Source organism: Sylvia atricapilla, chromosome 5, assembly GCF_009819655.1.
Source record: "Sylvia atricapilla isolate bSylAtr1 chromosome 5, bSylAtr1.pri, whole genome shotgun sequence".
Taxonomy (NCBI): Eukaryota; Metazoa; Chordata; class Aves; order Passeriformes; family Sylviidae; genus Sylvia; species Sylvia atricapilla.
In genome coordinates, this window is record NC_089144.1 from 23,250,692 (window position 1) to 23,271,502 (window position 20,811).

Genomic DNA, 20,811 nt, shown 5'->3' on the forward strand with positions numbered 1-20,811 from the left:
TGTTCCTTCTCACACTTTCTCTTTACAGTGTTCCTACTCCTCCTCTGCTCCGGGACTGACCTAGGCAATAAATAACCCCTCCAAAGTGCCTGGGTGTTCCTCAGCTCCTCAGGAAATCTGCCGCAAATCTGTGATTTATCCCCGCTATTTCCCACTTCCCAGATGTCCCTGAGAAGGAAGCAGCTCGTGCATTCGTATTCACGTGCTCGGAATCCCACAGAAATCACGGCGTCAAAGAATCCGGGCTCAGCCTTTGCCCTCTGCCCTGGGAACAGCCCCGGGGCAGCTCCCGGCCCTGGCACCGCCCCGGTGAATCCGCATTCCCGGGTAAACTCCTCCAGAAGGAATTGGTGTCGTTTGCTCACCTTGGTAAACGTAACTCAGGCGTCAGGTAACTTCTACAGCAGAAGTCGCTTAACAAAAGAGCTCTCTTCCAAGTGAAAGTCAGCTTTCCCACCGGGTCAGATTAGGTCGCACGATTAATTCTACGTTAGGCAGGTGGATAGTGTGAGTTACACCGGGGCGAGTTTGTATCAATTCTCCCGTAGAAAAGATGTCATTTTTTTACCCCTTCGTGAGCTTGCTTTGGGGAAATCTCCTCCTCGCGCCCGGCAGGGAATAAACGGCGTCTTTTTCCTAAAACGGTGTTTGGAGCGCTCCTAAAATCGGGCCCGGGGACTGCGAACGGGGCTCGGGGAGGTCCCGGCCGGGCAGACCCAGGGGTCGGCCAGGCCCCGGCCAGCACACCGAGAGCCGGGCTCCGAGCGGTGAAGCTGCCGTGGAGTTTAATAGACCCAAGCCCCACGGAGCCCTCACGCCGCCGCCACGACACCTCCACGGACCCGCCGGCGCCGCTCTGCGCGCCCGCTCAGGTCTCGATGGTGCGGGCGGCGCGTTCGGGACCTCCCGGCCGCCAGGGGGCGCGTTGGCGAGGGGCGGGAGCGCGGGGCGGGGTCCTCCCCGCCGGCAGGGGGCGCGGCGCGGGGCGGGCCGCGCGCGGGCGGCGCCGCCATGGACGCGCTGAGCCGGGCCGGGCCGCGGGCGCGCCGCGCCGCCGCCGCCTCTCCGCTGCCCTGGGGCCGCTTCGCCGCCTGGATCGACTGCGTGTGTGTGGTGACCTTCGACCTGGAGCTGGGACAGGCCATGGAGGTGCGACACAGCCCCCGGGGACCGGCACAGCGCCGCACACAGCAGGGTGACACCGCGGTCAGGGCTGGGCAGGGAGCCGGGATGGGGAGAGGGAATGGGGACCGGGGAGCGGGATGGAGAGAGGGAATGGAAAGAGGGAATCGGGAAGTGAAAAGGGAGTCAGAGAGAGGGTGTGGGATCGGGAGAGGGATCAGGGATGGGGAGAGAGGTAATCAGGGATGGATGGCAGAGTGAAACAGGAATTAAGGAAGGAGATGGAGGGGATTAGGAATGGAGAGTGAAAAGCGGGATTAGGAATGGAGAGTGAAAAGCGGGATTAGGAATGGAGAGTGAAAAGCGGGACCACAGCTGGGGGTGTGGAAAGGAGGATCCAGGTTGAGGTGGGGGCAGCGAACAGGGAGGGAAGCGGAGTCCAAGCAGAGATTTGGGGTGAGGGCGAAGGGGATCTCTGTGGGGTGGGGAGTGCACAGGGCAGGGAGGGGCCAGGCCAGCATCCAAGAGACCTTTATGGATCCCCTTTATGGGATAAAACCTCCTTAGGGTGACAGGTCCCAGGGATCCAGGCTGGGAGAGCTGGGGGTGCTCACCTGGACGGGATAAGGCTCCAGGGAGAGCTCAGAGCCCCTGCCAGGGCTGAAGGAGCTCCAGGAGAGCTGCAGAGGGGCTGGGGACAAGGCCTGCAGGGACAGGACACAGGGAATGGCTTCCCACTGCCACAGGGCAGGGCTGGATGGGATCTTGGGAATTGGGAATTCCTGGCTGGGCTGGAATTGGCAGAGCAGCTGTGGCTGCCCCTGGATCCCTGGCAGTGGCCAAGGCCAGGCTGGACACTGGGGCTGGGAGCAGCCTGGGACAGTGGGAGGTGTCCCTGCCATGGCAGGGGTGGCTCTCGAGGGGCTCTGAGGTCCCTTCCCACCCAAACCATTCCAGGATTCCAAAGACACAAATTCCCAGGGCAAGGAGGTGTCTGTGCAGGATTCTCAGGCAAGGGAAGTTCCTTGGGCGGGTGGAGCAGAGCTGAGCCCCTGTGGGGCCAGAGAGGGTGGGATCGGGCCGGGAAGGGCTGGACAGTTGTTCCCGGTTCCCAGGGATATCCCGGGTCCTGAAGGAGGATTTGAGGGGAGCTCAGGGTTCCTCAGGGGCTGCCCCATGCTCTGAGCAAGGGCAGCATGGGAGTGTGGAGTTCTCTGAGCTGAGGCTTCACCTCAAATTCCTTCTTATTTCCTGTGTGATTGTGGGAGTCACTGCTTCCTCTGCCCTTTTTAGGGAAATTGCTCTGGTTTTCAGAGGATTGAGTCTTCCCAGTTTTAAATGCTGAAGCTTCCAAAGGGAATGGGAAGCAGGAGGGACCAACTCCACCTTGTTGCTGCTCCTTTGCCTTGAACACCTGATTGTTTCTTCCCCCAGAACATAAAAATGAATAAAAAAATCTCCTCCAGACCTGAGTTTCACCTGTTTGATCCTTTTTCCTGCAAAACCAGGCCTGAAATACCCCAAGAAAGGGAGGAATGTGGGGATAATAATTAGCACGGTGAAGTCAATGCTTTGTAGTTGTGTTTTGATGTGTAAAGGTGGGTTCTCACCTGTCTGGGTTTGTGAGGAGGGGCTCTCGTGGATGAAGGATGCAGGAATGTTGTTTGTTCATCCCTGGAAAGGAATTTTCCTTCTTTTTCTCCCTCTTTTCCCTTTGCCTGCATAAGTTTCAGTGGGAAAATGTTTCTTATGTGGCAAAAATGACTTAGGAAACCTGAGAGCACCTCAGTGGGGATGACACAGCCCCACTGCCCCCGTTCCTTTGAAAAATCCTTTTGGATTTGTGTTCCAGAGGCAAAGGGAAGGAGCAGGGATGAGACAGGGGAAGGGAAGCCAGGAAGAGGAGAAGCTGTGGGGGTTTGGGGGCTCTGGTGATACAAACCCGGGGAGTGTCTGGGTTCAAATCCAGGGGTCTCTGTGGGTATGAACCTGGGGGGGGGTCTCTGAAATTGATCTCTTGAGAGGTTCAGAAATTCAGAAGCCTCTGAGAAAGATCCCAAAGATTCTGGAATTCAGCAATTCCCACTCTGCTTCCACAGGCAGTGGAGAAGCTGTTGGAAGGCAGATCCCAAATCAGGGCAGGAATTAAATGGAATTCTTCTTTCTGGCCCCTCCACTTTCAGATAATCAAATAAACACTTTAGGATGCGGTTGAAGCCCTTTGGGGCTGCTCTGGACACACACAGGGACTTCTACACATCCTAAGTTCCTTCTCATTTGCCTTTTTTTTGCCTTTTGAAAAGTTGTAGTGACTCGGGTTCCTTTTGGCTTGGATTTGGGGATTTGAAATTTTTGGTATTTGGTGATTTCCACGCACCCCAAACACAGTGATACATCGGAGTTGAAGGGAAGGGGAAGCAGAGATGTGGAATCCCAGAGGGATTAAGGTCGGAAAAGACCTCTGAGATCATCACTTCCAAGCCTGGAGGTTAAAGCCTGATTTTCCAACCATTCTCCTGCAGAAAGCCCCCCCAAAATCCAGCAGGAGAGGCAGAAGCCTTTTCCCAACTCCTGCTCTGAGTTGAGGAAATGCTGAGGAAAACACAATTTCTGGGATTCACAGACTCCTGATGATCAGGATCAGCTGTCCAGGGCTCCCACTCCTGGCCTGGCCATGATTCCCTGGGAATTACCAGGATAAATGTTTGGGTGGGGATTAATTAGTCCCAACCACAGGAATTTGGTCGTGGTCCTGACGCAGACCAACGGGAGCAGGGAAGTGATCCTCTGGGACAATCCAAATCCCAGTCCCACTGCAGCATCCCAGCCTTCCCTGTCTGTGCTGCCCTGTCCCTGGAGCTGCTCCGGGATAGTTTTTCCTCAGGATTTTTGTAGCTTTTGTCTCGCAGCTCAGCTCTGGGCAGGGCTGTTAATTGGGAATGCGGCTGGCTCTGCTGGAGCGCCGCCCTTGCCAAGGGATCCGCGGGAATTGTCGGAGCTGGGTGAACTTCCAGCCCCTGGCACGGGGCCACCCGGGCTATTTATAGCCTGGAGAGGAGAGTCAGGCCTGGTTTGAGCTCCTGGCAGGAGCAGCAGCTGCCTCTGGAGCAGAACTCCTGAGATCAGAGCTCCAGCTCAGCCCAGCCCGTGCTGGTTCCTTTCTGCTCCGCTGCAATTCCTGCAATTCCTGCACTTCCCAGGCAGCAGAGGCTCTGTGGCTTCCTTCTCCTCAGGACCCTGTCGCTGTGCCCAGGTGAGGCCCCACCTGCAGAGCTGCCCCAGCCCTGGGGACACAGCAGCAGCACCTGGAGCTGCTGCACAGAGTCCAGAGCAGAGCCCGGAGCTGCTCCAGGGCTGGAGACCCTCAGCTCCCAGGGATCCAGGCTGGGAGAGCTGGGGGTGCTCCCCTGGACAGGAGAAGGATCCAGGGAGAGCTTCCAGCACATTCCAGGGCCTGAAGGGGCTCCAGGAGAGCTGCAGAGGGACTGGGGACAAGGCCTGGAGGGACAGGACACAGGGAATGGCTTCCCACTGTCACAGGGCACGGCTGGATGGGATCTTGGGAATTCCTGGCTGGGCTGGAATTGGCAGAGTAGCTGTGGCTGCCCCTGGATCCCTGGCAGTGTCCAAGGCCAGGCTGGACACTGGGGCTGGGAGCAGCCTGGGACAGTGGGAGGTGTCCCTGCCATGGCAGGGGTGGCCCTGGGGGGGCTCTGGGGTCCCTTCCCACCCAGCCCATTCCAGGACTCCTTGACTCTGTGATTGCCATGGTCTGCATGGATTATGAGAACCACAGGTCAGGTTGGAGACGCCCTCCAAGGTTATCAAGTCCAGCACTGATGGAGTTCCTCCCTGCTGGATGTTGTCCCAGCCATGGCTGTTGAGCGCCCTCGGTGCCCCCTGCAGTGCTGCTCTCCCCACCCCTCATCCCCCCACACCCCCCTGCTCTTCTCCAGCTCCATTTCCACCCTGTCCTGCTCCTGGCAGAACAGATGTTTGCACATCTGGAATACTCCCAGAGGATTTCTGGCTGTTCACTCACTTGGCCGTCAGCTCTGAAGGTTAAGTCTAAACCAGGAGCCTTTGGGTCTGTCCCCAAATCCAGATAAAGCCGTGTTCAATGACAGGTTCAGAGTTTAAACCATCCCAGGTGCTTTCCTGTGGGATGTGTTGGGATCAGGGAGGAGCTGTTGTGTGTGGAGCTGTGGGCACAGGGGTGACAGGCTCTGCTCTCTCCACAGCTGGTGTATCCTCATGACTTCAGGCTCACTGAGAAGGAGGTAACCACCCTTCATTCCTGCTTTTCCTTCCTTTGGGAGCAGCTCTGGGGGCCTCACTGGCGGTTGGTCTCTTTGCAGAAAACGAGCATCTGCTACCTGTCCTTCCCAGACTCCTACTCAGGTGGGTGACTCGGGGGGTGACAGGGGTGTCCCTGATGGAAGGATGATCCGTGGGGTGCAGCAGGGCTGAGGGGCTGCAGGGAGCACCCCAGGGCTGAGCCAGAGCCTCCTTGTGCTGATTGTCCCTGCTGGGTGGGAACCTGTGCTCCAGGGAAATTCCCAGAGTAGCCAGGAGGGTGAGTTCCCATCACATTCCTGTGTTTGGGAGCAGGAGCTGGGGAGGGGATACTTCCAGCAGAAATGTCCCCAAACCTGTGTTTATACATCACCAAGGGACAAGGAGAAATAAATCTGCCCATCCAGCCAAGCCCTGGGGCTTTGAGGCTTGGGATTCTTTGATGGAATCCTGGAATGGGCTGAGTGGGAAGGGAGCCCCCTAGTGCCACTCCTGCCATGGCAGGGACACCTCCCACTGTCCCAGGCTGCTCCCAGCCCCAGTGTCCAGCCTGGCCTTGGCCACTGCCAGGGATCCAGGGGCAGCCACAGCTGTGCCAGGGCCTGCCCACCCTCCCAGGGAAAAGCTTTTTCCTACTGTTCCCTTTCCCTTTTCTTTCTCATCTCGCTTCCTTTTTCCCTTCCTTTTTTCCTTTCCCCTCGCTGTCGGATTTCTCCGCTGTGGTTTCTCCCCTCTGTCCCTCCCCGTTCCCGTGTTGGGTTTCCCGTAGCCTCACCCCGCTGTGCTGGAGCCGTTCCCAGCTCTGTGTCCCCGTGTCCCGCTCTGTCTCTGTCCCAGGTGGCCTCGGGGACACCCAGTTCAGCTTCCGGCTGCGCCAGGCCGGGGGTTCCCGGGATTCCCCGTTCCAGGATGACGGGAGGTACAACCGGGAGGCCCCGCTGACGCTGCAGGTGGGTCCTGGCCCTGCTGGCACCTGCCGGGGGAAAGGCCAAGGATTCCCTGGGTTTGGAGTCCCTGGGGAAATCCTCCTTTGCTTTGGCTGTGGGGATAGTGAGATAAAGATTCAGCACAGGGATTTCCTTCCGTGCTCCCGGGAGGGAGAGCGGGACAGGGAACTGCTGGGAGAGGGGATGGGATCAGGGGGATCAAAGGTTGAAACAGGGAGAGGGAACTGAATTGAGTCAGGGGACTCACAGATATTTTGGGAGGTGGAGTGGAATTAGGGAGACCTCAGTTCCACTGGGAGAGGGAAGTGAATTCAGGATACCCCCATTATTTTGGGACAGAGAACTGAATCAGGAGGAGCCTGGCAATGCTGGGAGGGGGAACTGAAGCAGGGACACTTCCCACTGTCCCAGGCTGCTCCCAGCCCCAGTGTCCAGCCTGGCCTTGGACACTGCCAGGGATCCAGGGCCAGGCACAGATTTTCTTCTGAGAATTCTACTCCAGAACCAGGAATTCCTTCCCAATATCCCAACTAGCCCTGTCCTGTGGCAGTGGGAAGCCATTCCCTGTGTCCTGTCCCTGCAGGCCCTGTCCCCAGTCCCTCTGCAGCTCTCCTGCAGCCCCTTCAGGCTCTGGAAAGAGCTCTGGGGTCTTCCCAGAGCCTTTATATCTCCAGGTGAGCACCCCCAGCCCTCCCAGTTGGGTCTCTCCCTGTGTCCCTGTGGAAAGCTCTCATGGAGGGCTGGGGTGGATGCTGGGATGTGTCAGATCAGGGCTCAGGAGGGGTTGATGACAGCGGGACTGGGCTGTCCCTCACTGTCTCTCTTTGTCCCTCTGTTCCCCTCTGTCCTTCCCTGTCCCTGACCCTCTGTCCCTCTGACCCTCTCTGTCTCTCACTGTCCCTCTGTTTCTCACTGTCTCTCTCTGTCCCTCTCTATCCCTTTCTGTCCCTCTGTCCCTTTCTGTCTCTCCCTGTCCCTCTCTGTCCCTCTGTCCCACTCTGTCCCTGTGTCCCTGTCCCTGCAGCGAGAGGCCGCTCACTATTTCGGGTACGTGTACTTCCGGCAGGTCAAGGACAGCTCCATGAGGAGGGGCTACTTCCAGAAGGTCAGTGCTGATCCCAAATCCTGGGATCCCTGAGGCTGGAAAAGCCCTCCCAGCCCGTCCAGTCCCAGCTGTGCCCCATCCCCACCTTGTCCCCAGCCCAGAACCCTGAGTGCCACATCCAGGAATTCCCTGGACACCCCCAGGGATGGGCACTCCAGACCTCTCTGGGCAGTTCCAAGGCCTGAGCACCCTTTCCATGGGGAAATTCCTGCTGCTGCCCACCCTGAGTCTCCCCTGGCCCAGCCTGAGGCCATTCCCCCTTGTCCTGTGGGGACATCTCAGTGCCAGCAGTGTCCTGAGCTTTGTGCCCTCCACCTCCAGGAGTTCCTTTCAAGCTCCTGCTATTGCAGAAATCAGTTTTTCCATCCCCAGTAAACCAGTGAGTTTCCCCCTGGAGCAGTGGGATTGCTCAGGGGAGGAATTGTCACACTTGAGTGAGGTTTGAATTCAAATGGCCAAGTTTGAGGTTGGACAGGAGGTGTTTAAATGACTCCTGCATTCCTAATTAATACAGTCATTAATGGTTAGAGGAAGAGCAGAATCAGTGTCACAATGAAACCCCCAGCAGGGCTGGGTTGGGACTGTTATAAAAACCAGAGATTTATTTCACAAGGAAGCCCCAAGTAGAATCAAAAAGGCCTTGCTGGACATGATTCATTATTCCAAGTTCCTTTGTCCTTCCCCAACATTCCTTGACTTTGTTTATCTGCCCAATTCCCATTTCAGGAGTCTCTCCTTTTTGCTTCTCCACCTGAAACGATTTCTGGGAGCTTTGAACCTGCCAGCAATTGATTTTTATTCCCTCTCCAGCTGCTCTTTTGCCAGGCCATGCTCCCACCCCTTTGCTCTCCCAAATTCCGGTTCATGAGCAGGTTGGCAGCAAGAATTCCAACAAAGTGCTGCTTGGGAGCTGCTCCAGAGATTTTGTGTTGGGCTTTTTAATTCATCCCTCTCTAAGCAGTAGCGAAATGTGCAGTGCTGGGCTCAGGGTGGCCCTGATCTCAAATGTGCCTTTCCCAGTCCCTGGTGCTTGTGTCCCGCCTTCCCTACGTGAACCTGTTCCAGTGCCTGCTGCAGCTGATTGCTCCGGAGTACTTCGACAAGCTGGAGCCCTGCCTGGAGGCAGGTAGGCTGGGAGCAGGGAATTCCACGGGGCTGGATCTGGAGGTTCCTGAAAAACAGCTGGGATGCTCCAATTGACTTTGTTCTGGAGCAAATTCCAGCAGGGGAGAACCTTCTTTTGCTTGTCCAAGTGGATAACCAGGTGTAAAGGAGGGATTGTTGGGAGGGAGGGGATGGTGTTGTCAGTTTGGGTGCAGAGTGTTCCCAAGGGATACAGAGTGTTCCCAAGGGGTGCAGGATGTTCCCAAAGGGTGCAGAGTGTTCCCAAGGGGTGCAGGGTGTTCCCAAGGGATGCAGGGTGTTCCCAAAGGGTGCAGAGTGTCCCCAAAGAATGCAGGGTATTCCCAAAGCCAGGAATCTGCTGTGCCTCCATCAGGCCTTTTTGGCCTGGGTCATTTAGTCCTGATTCATCAGCTCTGGGTTTGCCACAGGTCAGAGGGCTGTGTGAACTAGGAACAGGGAATAATTCAGTGTCAAAATGCCAGGATGAGCTGGATTTCCCCTCAGGTGAAACTCTTCCTTTCCCTGTGTCCCTCAGTGTGCAACGAGATCGACCAGTGGCCACCCCCAGTGCCTGGCCAGACCCTGAACCTGCCCGTGATGGGAGTTGTCATCCAGGTACCCGGGCAGGGGCCTGTGTTCCATGGCCCTGGCTGTGAAATCCGTGCTCAGCCCACATTCCCCACAGCCTTTCCAGCTGGGATTGGTGCCTGGAGAGGTTCCTCCCCTGCTGATCCCACCCCAGTGTGATCCCTGCTCTCTGTGACCTGCAGGTGAGGATCCCATCCCGGGTGGACAAGCCAGGCTCCAGCCCAGTGAAGCAGTGCAACCAGGAGGTGAGGGGCTGGATCCTGGATCCTGTTGGGAATCCCTTGGCCTGGGATCAGTGTGATCTCAGCAGTTCCTCTCCAGGCTCTCCTGCCTGGGCTCTCTGTACCAAATCTGGGTGCTTTACTCGCTTTCCCCTTGCTTTTCCTGGGAATTCAGGCCCTGCTGGGTCTCCTGCCTTCATCCTTGAGTTGTTTGGAATTTGCTTCAGGGTTTTGGTTCAGCTCTGGTTTGGATTCCTTCCCCTTTCCCCTTCCTGTGCTGTGACTAACACTGGTTTAGTGCCATGTCTCTAACCTTGCCTGGCTCCGGTGGCTCTCCCACCAGGGGGAACCCTGGAAAATAAAGCAGCAGACATGGGCAGCCTTTCCCATCTGGGGAAGAAGGGAATCTGCCTTAGTTTGTAGGCACAGAAATTAATTGGGATTGAGTCCTGCTCCTGCACACCCTTCAGAGTGTGAGTTTGTTCCCTGTGTTCCCTGGACTTGCTTGGTCAGTGCAGGGGGAATTCCAGCCAGGAATCTGCTCCCATCTCCTCACGGTTCACTAACAGATACTAACAGCCTTTTCTCCCTTCCTCATCCAGAATCTGTTACCAGCCCCCCTGGTTCTCCCCAGTGTCCATGAGCTGGATCTGTTCAGGTGAGAGGCTCCTCCCAACCCTCTCCCCTCTCCCTGCTGGGAGCATCCCATAAATCACAGGGATGGTGCAGAATCAAACCCTGCTGCCTTCCAGGGACTCCTTGGGGATTCTGGGCAGAGTTCGAGCTGAGGGTTGTGCCCTGCACAGCCCCAGGGCAGGGGACAGGCCGTGTCCCCCCTGCCCAAATCTCCCAGGAGAGTGTCCCAGGCAGACCCAGCACTGGAGGTGCCATTCCTGTGTCCATCCTCTGGAATCCAGGGGTGTCCTGCTCCCCTAGACACACTGAGAGCAGCATCTGGCCATGGGAACCTCCTGAGGTTTAACAAGGCCGAGTCCAAGGTGCTGCACCCAGGTCAGGGCAACCCCTGGGATTGATCCAGGCTGGGCATGAGCAGCTGGAGCAGCCCTGGGAAAAGGATTTGGGGGTGCTGGGGGTGAGAGCTGGACCTGACCCAGCCCAGAACCCCCCAGTGCTGGGCTGAGCCCACAGGGGAGGGGGACCCTGTCGCTGTGCCCAGGTGAGGCCCCACCTGCAGAGCTGCCCCAGCCCTGGGGACACAGCAGCAGCACCTGGAGCTGCTGCACAGAGTCCAGAGCAGACCCGGAGTGGCAGGGGTTTGGATGAGCTTTGAGGTCCCTTCCCACCCAAACCATTCCATGACTCTCTGATCACAGATGGTTTGATTTTGCTCAGAGCATTTCCTTTAAACTTGTATCAAACAATTGAGTGGCAGCCCAGGTGAAGACACCTGATTCCCCCTGTGGAATGCTGACAGTCCATCCTAGATCTGAAATTCCCAGGTGGGAGCACACCTTGGGGGGTTGCAGGCCACAGCTGTGTCTGCGCTGTGCTGAACTGACCCTCTGCCCTGGGTCTGTCCTTGTCCCCGTTGTCCCAGGTGCTTCCAGCCAGTGCTAATCCACATCCAGATGCTGTGGGAGCTGATGCTGCTGGGGGAGCCCATGGTGGTGATGGCACCGTCCCCAACCGTGTCCTCAGAGATGGTCCTAGCCCTCACCAGGTAACTCCCACAGGGTCTGAGGGGCTGGGAACTGTGACAGCAAATTCCAGTAGCTTTTCCCTCCCACATCCACTCTGTGCTGCTCTCCTGGCTGGGATTTAGTTTGCTCATGGAAGCTTTGCAAGACAAACTGCAAATATTCCACACTCATTTTCCAGCAAGGATGGAGAGGCGTACAAAGGAGTGTCCCCTGATGCTTCCAGCCCTGAGGAACCTTCTCTCCCCAGCTCAGAGCTCTGCCTTAGCACAAAACTCCAAATCCTGGAGCTTCCCTGGACAGGTTCAGCCAGGCCAAGTGCCAGGTGCTGTCCTGGGCTCAGCCCAAGCCCCTGGAGCGCTCCAGGCTGGGGCAGAGGGGCTGGAAAGCTGGGAAAAGCCCAGGGTGCCCAGAGGGGCAGGAGGCCGATGGGCCCTGGGCTGTGGCACCCCAGGGTGGGCACAGGCCCAGGGCAGGGACTGTCCCCTGTGCTGGCCCAGGGTGCCCTGTGCCATGCCCAGGGTGCCTGTGGCATACCCAGTGTGCCCGTGCCATGCCCAAGGTGCCCATGCCATGCCCAGAGTGCCCTGTGCCATGCCCAGGGTGACTGTGCCATGCCCAGGGTGACCGTGCCATGCCCAGGGTGCCTGTGCCATGCCCAGGGTGCCCGTGCCATGCCCAGGGTGACCGTGCCATGCCCAGGGTGACTGTGCCATGCCCAGGGTGACCATGCCATGCCCAGGGTGCCCATGCCATACCCAGGGTGACCGTGCCATGCCCACGGTGACCATGCCATGCCCAGGGTGACTGTGCCTGTCCCTACAGCTGCTTGGCCCCTCTGCGTTACTGCTGCGACTTCCGGCCCTACTTCACCATCCACGACAGCGAGTTCAAGGAGTACACCACGCGCACCCAGGCCCCGTGAGTGCCCCGCCCTGCTCCACCCCCGGGGACACCCAGAGCCACCAGGCTCAGCCTGTCCCCTCCCTCCAGGCCCAACATCGTCGTGGGCGTCACCAACCCCTTCTTCATCAAGACCCTGCAGCACTGGCCACACATCCTGCGGGTGGGCGAGCTCCGCATGTCAGGTGAGCTCTGGGCGTCTGTCAGGTGAGCTCAGGGTGCCAGGTGAGCCCAGGGTGCCAGGGGGCTCAGGGTGCCAGGTGAGCCCAGGGTGCCAGGGGGCTCAGGGTGCCGGGGGAGCTCAGGGTGCCAGGGGGCTCAGGGTGCCGGGGGGAGCTCAGGGTGCCAGGTGAGCCCAGGGTGCCAGGGGAGCTCAGGGTGCCAGGGGGCTCAGGGTGCCAGGGTGAGCTCAGGGTGCCAGGGGGCTCAGGGTGCCAGGGGGCTCAGGGTGCCGGGGGAGCTCAGGGTGCCAGGTGAGCCCAGGGTGCCAGGGGAGCTCAGGGTGCCAGGGGGCTCAGGGTGCCAGGGTGAGCTCAGGGTGCCAGGTGAGCCCAGGGTGCCAGGGGAGCTCAGGGTGCCAGGGGGCTCAGGGTGCCAGGGGGCTCAGGGTGCCAGGTGAGCCCAGGGTGCCAGGGGAGCTCAGGGTGCCAGGGGGCTCAGGGTGCCAGGGTGAGCTCAGGGTGCCAGGGGGCTCAGGGTGCCAGGGGGCTCAGGGTGCCTGGGAGCTCAGGGTGCCAGGGGGCTCAGGGTGCTGGGGGAGCTCAGGGTGCCAGGGGGCTCAGGGTGCCAGGGGGCTCAGGGTGCCGGGGGAGCTCAGGGTGCCAGGTGAGCCCAGGGTGCCAGGGTGAGCTCAGGGTGCCGGGTTGCTCAGGGTGCCAGGGTGAGCTCAGGGTGCCAGGGGGCTCAGGGTGCCAGGGGGCTCAGGGTGCCAGGGTGAGCTCAGGGTGCCAGGGGAGCTCAGGGTGCCAGGGGGCTCAGGGTGCCAGGGGGCTCAGGGTGCCAGGGGGCTCAGGGTGCCGGGGGAGCTCAGGGTGCCAGGGGGCTCAGGGTGCCAGGGGGCTCAGGGTGCCAGGGAGCTCAGGGTGCCAGGGGGCTCAGGGTGCTGGGGGAGCTCAGGGTGCCAGGGGGCTCAGGGTGCCAGGGGGCTCAGGGTGCCGGGGGAGCTCAGGGTGCCAGGGGGCTCAGGGTGCCGGGGGAGCTCAGGGTGCCAGGGGGCTCAGGGTGCCAGGGGGCTCAGGGTGCCAGGGTGAGCTCAGGGTGCCAGGTGAGCCCAGGGTGCCAGGGGAGCTCAGGGTGCCAGGGGGCTCAGGGTGCCAGGGGAGCTCAGGGTGCCAGGGGGCTCAGGGTGCCAGGGGGCTCAGGGTGCCAGGGGAGCTCAGGGTGCCAGGGGGCTCAGGGTGCCAGGGGGCTCAGGGTGCTGGGGGAGCTCAGGGTGCCAGGGGGCTCAGGGTGCCAGGGGGCTCAGGGTGCCGGGGGAGCTCAGGGTGCCAGGGGGCTCAGGGTGCCGGGGGAGCTCAGGGTGCCAGGGGGCTCAGGGTGCCAGGGTGAGCTCAGGGTGCCAGGGGAGCTCAGGGTGCCAGGGGAGCTCAGGGTGCCAGGGGGCTCAGGGTGCCAGGGGGCTCAGGGTGCCGGGGAAGCTCAGGGTGCCAGGGGAGCTCAGGGTGCCAGGGGGCTCAGGGTGCCTGGGGAGCTCAGGGTGCCAGGTGAGCCCAGGGTGCCAGGGGAGCTCAGGGTGCCAGGGGGCTCAGGGTGCCAGGTGAGCCCAGGGTGCCAGGGGAGCTCAGGGTGCCAGGGGGCTCAGGGTGCCAGGGTGAGCTCAGGGTGCCAGGGGAGCTCAGGGTGCCAGGGGGCTCAGGGTGCCTGGGGAGCTCAGGGTGCCAGGTGAGCCCAGAGTGCCAGGGGGCTCAGGGTGCCAGGGTGAGCTCAGGGTGCCAGGGGGCTCAGGGTGCCAGGGGAGCTCAGGGTGCCAGGGGGCTCAGGGTGCCAGGGTGAGCTCAGGGTGCCAGCTGAGCCCAGGGTGCCAGGGGGCTCAGGGTGCCTGGGGAGCTCAGGGTGCCAGGTGAGCCCAGGGTGCCAGGGGAGCTCAGGGTGCCAGGGGGCTCAGGGTGCCTGGGGAGCTCAGGGTGCCAGGTGAGCCCAGGGTGCCAGGCAGCTCATCCTGAGCTCCCCGTCTCATGGGGAGCTCAGGATGAAAGGTGAGCTGGGTTCTGCGGGCTCAGGAACAGGAGCTGCCCTGGCAGTGATTTCCTGGGATTTGCTGCGTTCCTGGGACAGCCCAGCAGCCACAGGAGCTCTGGCCTCTGGCCATGTGCAGGATGGGCACAGAGCTGGGGCAGGGTGTGGGGAGCAGGAATTGCTGTCCTGGAGCTTCCAGGAGAGGAAAAGCCCTTCCTGGGCAGGAAACTGAGGGAGGAGAGAGGTTGGAGAGAGAGAAACCTCTCCTTCATTGAACACCTTTGTTACCTGGGAAGCCAAGGAAAGCCTGGGCATGAGGAGCTGGTTTTTAGCACATCTTCATCCCAGAATTCCAGCAGGGGAGGGAGCTAGGATTGCTCTGAGGGTGCAGGAAGAGGGCAGTGAGGGTGGACAAGGGCAGGGCTGGGTGTCCCCAAGTGCAGAGCCCCACAGGGAGGGACAGAGCCTGAACTGTCCCCACTGTGTGTCACAGGAGACCTGCCCAAGCAGGTGAAGGTGAAGAAACTGGCCAAGCTGAAAACCCTGGACACCAAACCAGGTGGGTTCAGTTCCAGGTATCATTTCAGTCTGACTCTTCCCTTGGGGGTTTGGCAGCAGGGAATTGTGTCCACTTCTAACTCCTGCTTTTTCCTAATTCCATGTTTTTCCCCTCCAGGAATCTACACTTCCTATAAAACATTCCTGCACAAAGACAAGACTCTGATAAAAAGGCTACTAAAGGTGAGCACCTCCCACCCTGTCCTGGGTGGGAAAACTGTGCCAAGAGCTCAGTCTGAGTAGACAGAACTCTCCTAAGGAGCAGAATTTACAGTTTGGGATGGTTTAGTCCATACTGAGACACGTTCATCGTGCCAGATTTAGGATTTTCCGATTGATATTAAAGATTAAATCCCAGTGCTAGCAATAAACTGAGGAGGAAGAATTGATATAAAAAAAAAGAGCCTGACAAAAGAAAAAGATTTTGTGTAGTGAAACTTGAAATTTTGATGTATTTGAGTAGAGGGTGGGATCTGCATTTGGGGATCCAGATTTGAAATTTGGATTTTGGGATTTTGGGCAGCACTTCAGGCTCCCTTGGCTGTAGAGCTGCAGGTTGTGTGTGACAGTGAGGGACACCTGGGTGATCTCAGCTGTGACAGTGGGTGGCACTTGGATGACTCTGACTGTGTGTAACACCATGGGACACCTGGGTGACCCCTGGCTGTGCCATGGGTGTCACTATGTGACCTTGGCTGTGCCATGGTGACACAGTGACCCTCGCTGTGCCATGGGTGACGCTGGCTGCCGTGGTGACACTGTGACCCAGGTGTGCCATGGTGATGCTGGGTGCCATGGTGACACAGTGACCCCGCTGTGCCATGGGTGACGCTGGGTGCCATGGTGACACTGTGACCCAGGTGTGCCATGGGTGACACCCAGCTGTGACAGTGGGTGACACCTAACTGTGCCATGGGTGACGCTGGGTGCCGTGGTGACACAGTGACCCTCACTGTGCCATGGTGACGCTGGGTGCCGTGGTGACACAGTGACCCTCGCTGTGCCATGGTGACACAGGGTGCCCTGGTGACACAGTGACCCTCACTGTGCCATGGGTGACACAGGGTGCCATGGTGACACTGTGACCCAGGTGTGCCATGGTGACACAGGGTGCCCTGGTGACACAGTGACCCTCGCTGTGCCATGGTGACACAGGGTGCCATGGTGACACAGTGACCCAGGTGTGCCATGGGTGACACTGGCTGCCATGGTGACACTGTGACCCCACTGTGCCATGGTGACGCAGGGTGCCATGGTGACACAGTGACCCTCGCTGTGCCATGGGTGACACTGGCTGCCATGGTGACACTGTGACCCCACTGTGCCATGGGTGGCTGGGTGCCATGGTGACACTGTCCCCCGTGTGCTGGCAGGGCATCCAGCGGAAGCGCCCCTCGGAGGTGCAGAGCGCGCTGCTGAGGAGGCACCTCCTGGAGCTCACCCAGAGCTTCATCATCCCTCTGGTGAGTGCCAGGGACACCTGGGGGCACATCAGGGGCAGGGATCCCAGGATGGGTGGGTGGGAAGGACCTTTTAGCCATCCTATCCCCCCTGCCATGGCAGGGACACCTCCCACTGTCCCAGCCACAACTGCTCTGGGTGCCACAAGAGGCACCTCAATTGTAAATTAATATTTTTATCTTTTCCTGTTTTAGGAGCATTACATGGCCAGCCTGATGCCTCTGCAGAGGGCCATCACTCCGTGGAAGGTAGGATGCACTTCCCAGTCCTCCTTCCATATGGGACTGGGAGTGGTTCCAGGGTGCTGATAACCTCCCCCATTGAAGAAAGAGGGGTTTTACTCCTTTAAAAATTCATTAAGAGGTTGAAACAACTCTTTGGGTAGATATTCCCAGTTTTGCCAGGAGCTGAATTACTGAGAATCTCATGTGAGAATCAGCCTCGGGGTGTTTTTATCCTCAGTGTCTCGAGCACCTTTCCCCTCGTTTTCCTGGTTTCATTTGGGGTTCTGTGATCGGGATTTCCATGGGCTCACGTGGATTGATTTCCCTGTGCAGAATCCCCCCCAGATCCGCCCGTTCTGCCAGGAGGATTTCATGAAGAGCCTGGAGCACGCCGGTCCCCAGCTCACCTGTGTGCTCAAGGGGGACTGGCTGGGGCTGTACAGGTGAGAGCTGCAGGGAACACTGAGCCCAGCCCAGCCGACCCTGGGACCCAGGGGGAGCTGTGGGACCTGCAGAAATCACCCATGGATCAGCTCAGCCTGGGCAGGAACAGCAAATCCAGGGCAAATCCAGCCCTGGGGTTCGTGTGGTGTAAGTGAGTGGAGATCCTGCAGGGCAGTTTGTCCAGGGTTTGCCTGGATGATTGGTTCTGAATGGGATGGAGAAGACACTTGGTGCAGCAGGAGTGGGAAAAATCCAGAAGTTGGATACCCAAGGAAGGAAAATGGGGAAATGCACAGGGATGGAGAATGAAAAAAATCCCAGAAAGTGATCAAAAACAATAATTACAGAATTATGGAGTTACAGAATTATGGAATGGTGTGGGTGGAAAGGGACCTCAAAGCCCCTCCAGTGCCACCCCTGCCATGGCAGGGACACCTCCCACTGTCCCAGGCTGCTCCCAGCCCCAGTGTCCAGCCTGGCCTTGGCCACAGCTGGGGATCCAGGGGCAGCCACAGCTGCTCTGGGACTCTGTCCCCATGTCCTGCTGTGTCCCCAAACCAGCCCAAATCCCCCCGACTCCTTCCCAGGGTCACCTCAGGGGGCTGTGGGGCACAGGGTGGGCTTGTTGCATGGGATCATCCTTGTGGGTCCCTCCCAGCTCTGGGACCCCACAATTCCACAATTCCATCCATTCCTGACCTATCTCCACAGGCGATTCTTCAAGTCCCCAAATTTCGACGGTTGGTTCCGGCAGCGGCACCGCGAGATGACCCAGAAGCTGGAGGCCCTGCACCTGGAGGCCATCTGTGAGGCGGTGGGTGACAGGGACAGGGACAGGCCTGGGACAGGGACAGCAATCCCTCACACCCTCGGGCCCTGCCCAAAGCAAGCACCACGAGCTTTCAGTTTATTTGTCCCAAGTAATCAGAAGAAATTCTTTACTCAGAGATGAGGAGTCTCCAGGGAGAGCTCAGAGCCCCTGCTGGGGCCTAAAGGGGCTCCAGCAGAGCTGCAGAGGGACTGGGGACAAGGCCTGGAGGGACAGGACACAGGGAATGGCTTCCCACTGCCACAGGGCACGGCTGGATGGGATCTTGGGAATTGGGAATTCCTGGCTGGGCTGGAATTGGCAGAGCAGCTGTGGCTGCCCCTGGATCCCTGGACAGTGGCCAAGGCCAGGCTGGACACTGGGGCCGGGAGCAGCCTGGGACAGTGGGAGGTGTCCCTGCCATGGCAGGGGTGGCACTGGAGGGGCTCTGTCACTGCTTCAGGAACGAGGATGAGAAACCCCCTGCTCACCTTCACTTGAGGCATTCCTTGGGGGAATCCCTTGGGAAGCATCCCTGAGGGAAGCCACTCTCTCCTTAGGACATTGTGGCCTGGATGAAGGACAAGTCTGAGGTGGAGATTGTGGACCTGGTGCTGAAGCTTCGGGAGAAGCTGGTGAGCCCCTCCCTCCCCCTGCAGTTCTCCTCTCTCTGGGTGAGAGAAATCACAGATCACACCTGTGCCTTGGAAAACCTTGTACTCCCTCCCTGGAGGGCTGGGAACCTCGGGATGTTTGTGTGAAGTCTTCAGAGTTGGGAGGATCCAGGGAAGTTCTACCCTCCCAAGGTTCAGGTGGTGTTTCCTGCCTGGTTTTATCCTGAACTACAGCAGCCAGAGCCCGGGGTGGAGGGGAAAGGCCCCATGTATGTGCTCATTCCCGTTTCCCCTGGAGTGTGTTCATTCCCATTTCCCCTGGAAGGTGTTAATTCAATTTCCCTGGAGTGTGTTAATTCCCATTTTCCCTGGAAGGTAATTCTCATTTCCCAGGAATGTGCTCATTCCCATTTCCCCTGGAGTGTGTTAATTCCATTTCCCAGGAATGTGTCCATTCCCATTTCCCCTGGGTGTTAATTCCCATTTTCCCCAGGTGAGGGCTCGGTGCCAGCACCTGCCCGTGAAGGAGGAGACCCTGCAGAGGGTGAGTCTCTACATCGACACCATCATCGGCTCGCTGCCCGAGGACCTGCAGGCCGTGCTGCACCACCCCTGAGCCCGGGGGGCTCCTGGAGACCCTGCCCGGCCTGTCCCACCCTGCTCCCCACGCCGGGGCAGCAGCTCCTGCCCCGATCCAGCCGGGATCGCTCAGAGCGCGGCGCGGAGCCGGGCCCGGGGCTGGCCCTGCGGAATTGTCCCCTGGGTGCCACCAGCGGGGCAGGAGGGACCCCAGGGCTCCGGGCGACACTTCCATCCTTGTCCGTGCTTGGATCCTCGGCGTTCCCGCATCCCCGTGCCGCCCGGGAGAAGGAGGAGCAGCCCTGCTCAGGGGGGCTGAGCTCAGGACAGCTCCTGAGGACGAGGAGGAGGTGACAATGTCATCCCTGTCCCTGCGCAGCCGGGCGGCAGCAGGAGGAGGAGTTGCTGGACACGGAACGCTGCTCTGTTTCTCCAGGGCAGAGCAGGAGGAGGGGCTGGAGCACCCGCAGGGGTCAGAGCTCCCCGGAGTGCCTGGGAGTGGCTGCTGGGAGGAGCCGGCCCCAAATCCCATTTATTCTGCTTGAAAACCCAGCCTGAGCTCCAGGGACACAGCGGGGCCAGGGCTCTACCCGAGGCACTGGGTGAGCTCCTGCCAGCTCCTTCCCAATAAAACCTGGAGAAGCTGATGGCTGCAGCCTGTGCCCAGCTGGAATGCCCAGGAATGGGCCCTGCTGCTCTGCCCCTGCCTCCAGAGGCAGCTCCTGTGCCTGGGATCCCTTTCCTGCCTTGGAAATGGATTTGCTGGGGCCACTGGTGCTCCAAAACTGCATTGCGCCATCAGAGGGTTCATCCAGGCATGGAATTTTAGCCTAAAAAAAGAGTTTGGGAGGGATGTGGCAGCCTGGAGGAGTCCAACCCAGCACCTTGGCGCGTGGTAGGATTGTTGGATTGTCCCTGCCCTGAACTGGGGCAGCTCCCAGTGCTCCCAGTGAAGCTGTGCCGTTTCCATCGGTCCCTGCCCATTCTCGGGGCTGGGGAGGGCTTGGGGGGCTCAGAGGGGGCTGAACTCCTCCTGAATTTCCCCTCTGGAGGCAGGCAGGAGCAGCAGGGGGCTGCTGGGTGTCTCAGTGCCCCTGGCCCTGCTGGAGTAAGGAATTCTGAGCAATATCCTTCAGGATGGTGTAAATCCTGCACGTGTCCCAGGTGTGCCTGTGCAGGCCCCAAACCCTCCTGTGAAGTAGGAAATCTTAGTTTAAAACAAACCCTGGAGCCAAACTGGGTGCTGGTTTGGAGGGTGGGGAGGTTTATTGGCTTGGGAATGGTTGTCCCTGCTCTTGGTCACTCGTGGCCATCCCAGTGTTCCGGAGGGTCCCCAGGGCCCAGTGCAGCACCTGTGGGTGACTCCGTGACCCTCTGCCCTTCTCAAGGCTCAGAATCACAGAGATGTTTGGGCTGGAAAAACCTCGGAGTCCATCGAGTCCAACCATCCCCAGCACTGCCAAGGCCACCACTGACCCTGTCCCCAAGTGTCACCTCCGCAGGGTTCTGAAATCTCCCCTGCAGTGGGGACTGCACCATCTCCTGCAGTTGTTCCTCAACAGCCCAAACTTCTCCTTCAGGAATTCCACCTCAGGGATGTATTTTTAGCTTTGCATTCCTCCCAAGGAGGCCAGACCCCATCTCCTACAACCCAAATATCCCACACTCCTGGAATGGGTTGGGTGGGAAGGGGCCCCAAAGCCCCTCCAGAGCCACCCCTGCCATGGCAGGGACACCTCCCACTGTCCCAGGCTGCTCCCAGCCCCAGTGTCCAGCCTGGCCTTGGACACTGCCAGGGATCCAGGGGCAGCCACAGCTTTTTTCCCTGCCTCAGTGGTTCCAGGATTCCATGCTCCATCCCTGTGGATCTGCACAGAGCAGGGGCTGGAAATTGGAGGGGCTTCAGGTGTGGGAGCTGCCCAGCCCCACCTGGGCCCTCCCCAAACCCCTCCAGGCACGAGGGGCCACGTCCAGGGATCCTGC

The 20,811-nt window shown here is 59.4% G+C and overlaps 1 protein-coding gene across 2 annotated transcripts; it reads left to right on the plus strand.

Moving 5' to 3' along the window:
- Positions 1 to 1,010: 1,010 nt before the first annotated feature.
- Positions 1,011 to 19,475, plus strand: DENND6B (DENN domain containing 6B). 2 transcript variants are annotated; one of them, XM_066318927.1, is made up of 20 exons: positions 1,011 to 1,149; positions 5,364 to 5,402; positions 5,481 to 5,523; positions 6,256 to 6,368; positions 7,390 to 7,470; positions 8,491 to 8,596; positions 9,131 to 9,210; positions 9,366 to 9,428; positions 10,007 to 10,062; positions 10,963 to 11,085; positions 11,888 to 11,983; positions 12,056 to 12,150; positions 14,634 to 14,699; positions 14,817 to 14,881; positions 16,072 to 16,161; positions 16,354 to 16,407; positions 16,717 to 16,826; positions 17,539 to 17,641; positions 18,196 to 18,270; positions 18,743 to 19,475. In XM_066318927.1, the coding sequence occupies exons 1-20, from the start codon at positions 1,012 to 1,014 to the stop codon at positions 18,863 to 18,865; spliced, it is 1,719 nt and encodes a 572-aa protein (XP_066175024.1). In that variant the 5' UTR covers position 1,011; the 3' UTR covers positions 18,866 to 19,475. The 2 variants fall into 2 exon arrangements, with proteins under 2 accessions (XP_066175024.1, XP_066175025.1); XM_066318928.1 differs by having other exon boundaries at positions 7,432 to 7,470.
- The last annotated feature ends 1,336 nt before the right edge of the window (positions 19,476 to 20,811 follow it).

Coding starts and splice junctions, on each gene's coding strand:
- DENND6B (XM_066318927.1), top strand. CDS start 1,012: ATGGACGCGCTGAGCCGGGCCGGGCCGCGGGCGCGCCGCGCCGCCGCC. Junction 14,882..16,071: donor TGATAAAAAGGCTACTAAAG/GTGAGCACCTCC, acceptor GTGTGCTGGCAG/GGCATCCAGCGGAAGCGCCC. Junction 16,408..16,716: donor GGGCCATCACTCCGTGGAAG/GTAGGATGCACT, acceptor TTCCCTGTGCAG/AATCCCCCCCAGATCCGCCC.